Source organism: Arachis hypogaea, chromosome 6 (assembly GCF_003086295.3).
Source record: "Arachis hypogaea cultivar Tifrunner chromosome 6, arahy.Tifrunner.gnm2.J5K5, whole genome shotgun sequence".
NCBI classification, from domain to species: Eukaryota; Viridiplantae; Streptophyta; class Magnoliopsida; order Fabales; family Fabaceae; genus Arachis; species Arachis hypogaea.
The window spans coordinates 112,340,087-112,345,761 of record NC_092041.1 but is presented as its reverse complement, the minus strand read 5'-3'; the positions used below and the strand labels follow the sequence as shown (position 1 = coordinate 112,345,761).

General features: G+C 27.3%; 1 protein-coding gene across 1 annotated transcript; it reads left to right on the top strand.

The window, feature by feature from the left end:
* Positions 1-817: 817 nt before the first annotated feature.
* Positions 818-4,815, top strand: LOC112754200 (brassinosteroid-related acyltransferase 1). The gene is made up of 3 exons (XM_025801766.3): positions 818-1,374; positions 2,392-2,913; positions 4,103-4,815. The coding sequence occupies exons 1-3, from the start codon at positions 889-891 to the stop codon at positions 4,601-4,603; spliced, it is 1,509 nt and encodes a 502-aa protein (XP_025657551.1). The 5' UTR covers positions 818-888; the 3' UTR covers positions 4,604-4,815.
* Positions 4,816-5,675: the final 860 nt, after the last annotated feature.

The following is a 5,675-nucleotide window of genomic DNA, read 5'->3' as shown; positions in this document are numbered from 1 at the left end:
GATAATCATCTTGGAGTTAGCATATATCATAATACATGTAGAGAGGTAATAGGTCTATTTCAATGTGTAGTGGGAGCCAGATAATACAGTCGGCTACACACCCATACTTCTTTTTTTTTTTTTTTTTTTTTATTTCTACACACATACAACATATATACTACAGTACCATGCAAAATATTATATTAACTATATAGTTTGCTAATAAAGAAGATACGCTTCTACCTTGTTATTATGACTAAATATTATTATTTAGCATCAACATACATTATTCTTATCAACAAACACCTTCTACAAGAAGCTAAGCTTAGCTTATTAATTACCAACAAAACTATATAATATTAATTAAGAAAAAGTATATTAACCAAGTAACCAACTCTAAATCAATTAAAAATGGAATAACTTAATTAATTATAAATATAATAATTAGTTTTATTTATTTATGATTCAAAATATTAGTTATTAAATATTTCACTACATTTAAATTAGGAGGAGATACGTTCATCATTATTGCAACGTGAATCACGAAAACTGATTCAATTAGCTTCCGTCTCTTCACCCTCCTTTCCTCTTCAAATGCCTAAAACATGATAAATAAAAAAATAGATTCAGATCCATTCAATTTACAAAGAAAAGAAATATCCTAATACCTAGCATAAACACCATCTACAAAGAAGTTTTGGATTTACCCAAAAATATTTGGCTAAAACCATCTTAGTTTCCTAGCATTATTGATTAATTAATTAAGGAAAGATAATCTATCTCTTCCTATATATGTAGTAATAAGCCTTCACCTTCCATATAGCTAATCTATCATTCATCACTTATAAGAAATTATATACAAAATATAGTTGTAATTTCACATAAATTTACAACTTTCCAATTTCAATCATGGCTACACCACATGATGAAAATAATGGAACAGTTTCAATTTCAAGGGTTGTGTGTGTGCATCCAAAGATTGAACAACCTCATAGGGTGTTAAGCCTCTCAAATTTGGATAGGCAGTGTCCAAGACTTATGCAATTGGTGTTCTTCTACAACAACTTGATGAAGAACGATTTGTCCCTCAATTCAGTGTTCAACAGCTTGAAAATTGGGTTGGAAGAGACCTTGATTATGTGGTACCCGGGTGCTGGAAGGTTGATGATGATGATGAACCCTAATAATAATAATAATAATAATAATAATAATCAAAGTGATGGAAAGCTCAATCTTTGGTGCAATAATGAAGGTGCAATTCTTGTGGAGGCTGAGACCAAAGCTAGAATCTCACAACTTGGGGATCTTTCTCAGTACAATGAGTTCTTCGAGAATCTTGTTTATAAGCCTGATTTTGATCCCAATTTCTCAAACATGCCTTTGATTGTTGCTCAGGTGAGATCATATATCAATTTCTTGAATATAAATTTTGAGCATGAAAATTCCATGTTGATAGAATTACTTCTTTTATGGGATTTTTAAAGAAAACATTCTTATTATGGTTAGATACTTTCCTTCTAATCCATGTTAAGTAGTAAAACAACTCTTTTCCCCATGAAAAGTTATATACTATAAATATTGACGAGAATGTTTAATTTGTTTGATCTATGCAAGCAAAAGCTAGGGTTTTTCCTTTGTGATTTAATTTAATACATGGGTCATGTTTCCTTCACACACAGCACACCAATAATAAGGGATAGACAGAATTTTTGGCCTCGTAAATTTAATTGGCTTTAGCCGTATTATTGTCTTTAATTTCTTTTAAATTTTAGTACAACTCAGACCCTGAAAATTAAAATGAAGGTAAGGACTAATTAACAAGGAGAAATCAAACTGGCCCCTCTGAATTATGTGTGCCCTAAGTATATAGTATGTATAGTATACCTTAATATTTTGTGAAATCATTATTAGCTCCTTCACATTTTTAACCTATTCAAAGCAATTCATACAAACGGTATCTTATTCTTGTTGGATTGTAGAAATATCTCTTTGTTTTTTCTACCACACTCTAATATATATTAACTATTTACCTAACAAACTAATTTATTTAACGATCATCTCACTTGTTTATTTAAATAAATGTTAAAAATTTGAATTATACTTTATGTATTTAGTAATACATTGGACAGAAATAAATTCTTAAATAGTGGAGTTTATATTTGTAATGAATTGAATTATTAGTTTATGACTTATCTAATAAATATTATAAAAATTAAAAAAATAACTAATTAAGATTACAGCTTGAGCAAAGATACGAGAAAAAACAAAAATATATATGACAGTATATATAATAGATGTTTATATAACAATATGCTAAACTTTTACACTAATGATAATTGATACTATATTAAAATGAAAAATAAAATAATTAATAAGAAATAAACTAACAAAATTGTTATGATAATCTGACAGGTAACAAAATTTGGTTGTGGAGGGTATTCAATTGGCATTGGAACAAGCCACTCACTATTTGATGGACCAGCAACCTATGATTTCTTGTATGCATGGGCTTCAAATTCTGAAATTATGAAGGCTATTACAGCTAAGCCTCTTGAGCTTCCAAAACCAGTGCATGAGAGGGGAATACTTCTAAGTAGTGGTAATAATAATAAGCAACAACTTTCAAAAGGGTCTCTGAATTTACCTTCAAGTTCGAATTTTTATGCTCATGATGAGCATAATAATCAACCAATTAGGGCTATGGCAGTACAACATTTATATCAACTCATAATGCAAGCAACTGCAGCAGCTACACTACTTCAAAGTAGAAGTGATGAACCCTCCGAAAATAATTATCAAGAGAAGTGGGTTCTTAAGACCTATCATCTATCTGCTGCAATGATAGATAACTTGAAAAGGAAGTACTTATCTTCCATCAAGACAGGATCTCTTCCATTCTCAACCTTTGAGGTTCTTACAGCTCATCTCTGGAAGGTAAGTTAGTTAATGTTTAATTTATGTTTGTTGTTAATTATTTATTTATCTATTTCTTTATTGATTATTATTAAAGTTTAGCTAATAATGAGTTCTTTTAATGAAACATTTTCAAATATTAAAAAAAAATGTGTGACAAAGATCTGATTAGCTGATATGAATGTTTATTTGTTTCTTGACCTCTTTTGTTTGCTACTTATATAAGGGAAGTAAGTGTGTGCACCCACCATTATAATTGTTGAATCTAAACACACAATGACATAAACATGATTTGGCAAGTTTTTGAAAGTATTAGCACATGCAACAGGCAAGGGGTCCACTGTTCATGTAACAAGCGACAATTCATATTCTTTCTTGTGTTATTATCTCAATTAAGGCATTTTGATGGGCCTGCAACTAAATAAATATTAAATAAACTGGGACAGAAGTTATAGAAATATATACTTTAATGAAGAAAAATATTTTTTAAATGTCATGAGTTTATACTATTTGAGTACACTCTGAATATAAAGCTCTTTTATTTTTAATTATTATCTAATCACATAACTTTTTGTGGTGGTGTTAACAAGAGTTAATTAAAGTATTAAACTATTCTTTCATGTTTTAACGCTTTTAAGAAAAATGATATAATATGTTAAACACATAAAACAGAGGAAATTTAAATATATATATTGTCTACAAATTATACTACTATGAATTAAAAATATTAAAAATATAATTATTTATGTGTCTTTTGAAAATATCAGACTAATCTATTCTATAAAAGTAATTTTCAAGAACTTTTAGAATTATCATGAAATCACTCTTTCCAAAAATTTAAGCTGATGATTTGAAAATACAATATAAATGGTTATATCTCTAACATTTTCTCTTGAGTAAGAGATTCTTTCTGTGTTTGTAGATTTTTGCATAGACATTTTTTTCTTCTTTTATTTTTGGACCTTTTGAATATAAAATTCTAATACCATATTATAAATCATTTATCCTAATTAAAGATTAAGCTAATCGAAGAAGACAATATAAATAATTATATCTCTAATAAAAATAATTAAATTTTATTAAAATTAAAATATGTGAATAATTTATTCATATTTGTATTAATTTAAATATTCGGTGTGAACCTAAACATTATATTATTTTGAGTACTACAACATTTTTATGTTCTTTTTTTTTTATATTTTAATTATAGGCAAGGACAAAAGCTTTAGGGCTGAGCAAAGAGAAGGTAGTATGCCTTCAATTTGCAGTGGACACAAGGAACAAGATGGTGCCTCCATTACCAAAAGGCTTCAGTGGTAATGCTTATGTTCTTGCCTCACTTATGATGTCTGTGTCACAATTATTGGACCATTCTTCCCATGAATTGATCATTGAGAAAATAAGAGAAGCCAAAAATGCTGTGAACCATAGCTATGTCAAATCATACATTGATGCATTGGAGTTAGGCTCTAATAATTCTCTGCCTCCACTTAAGGAACTAACTCTTGTTAGTGATTGGACGAGAATGCCCTTCCATAACATTGAGTTCTTTCATGGAAGAAAAGCAGCTTATGCTTCTCCACTTGCCACTCCTGTTCCTCAGGTTGCTTATTTCATGCAGAGTCCATTTGATGTTGGTGGTGTTGACCTTAGGATCGGCTTTCAAGATGGAATAACCCTAAGTGCTTTTACCCAATGTTTCTTAACCTAACTAAAAGAAACTTCTATGTTTTTAGGATATTTAATAAGATGGATATACCCATGAAGATATCTTCACACGAAAATAATATTGTAAATTATTAAATAATTTGATATGTTTAATGGTTCATAATATTATCTTTGTGTAAAGATATTTTCTTTTTACAATCCTGTTACGTTACCAACAGTATTTCTGTCAACTTTTGCCAACTTTTTGTTTATAACTGTATAAAATGAAAGTGTCTTTACGGATGTATCTAATAAAAATGTCTTTTTTATAGCTGTGTTTAATAGAAATGTCTTTATAAATGTATTTTTTAGATGTATCTCCTTATACATGTATTTAAAATATAATAATTAATTATTGTTGATAATAAGTTAGTAGATAGTATATTGGTACCCTATACTTTTTCTTTCATAAAATATCCTCATTTAATAAAACTGATTACACATATAACAATGTTTTATGTGAAGATTGATGATGATAACTAAAAATTATTTGATGATTTGTCGTATTTAATTAAATTCTTTAATATAATATGTGTAAATATTTTAGTTATTATTTTTCATATAAAAAATATATTTTTGTGAATAATTGTCTTAATTATAAATATTTTTAAAATATATCTTAAATGTACTGAAAGATGTCGTATGCAATATATATTGTAGTATGTTTATTACAATAAATATAAGATTTAGTAATGCTAAATATTGCTATGTTTTAAAATCGTTCTATTAGATAGTTATAGACAATGATTTTTATAGTGTTATTGTCTAAATTCAATTTTTTATTTTTTTTATAACAACAAAATAAAACTATTTTTTAAGTTATTGTAAAGAACGGTTTAAAGCTGATACAATGATTTTTTATTAAGCAATGATTGTAAAGTGTTGTTTAAATAATTATGCAAAAGACACACATAAAACATATTATCTAAAAATACTTAACTTATAATACACATAAAAATCACTATTTTCTAAAAATACTTAACTTATAGTATACATAAAAATCATTCTTTAAAAATATTTAATTTATAATACACAACAAAACAGTTGTCATAAACTTTTAGCTACTAAATTTTAGA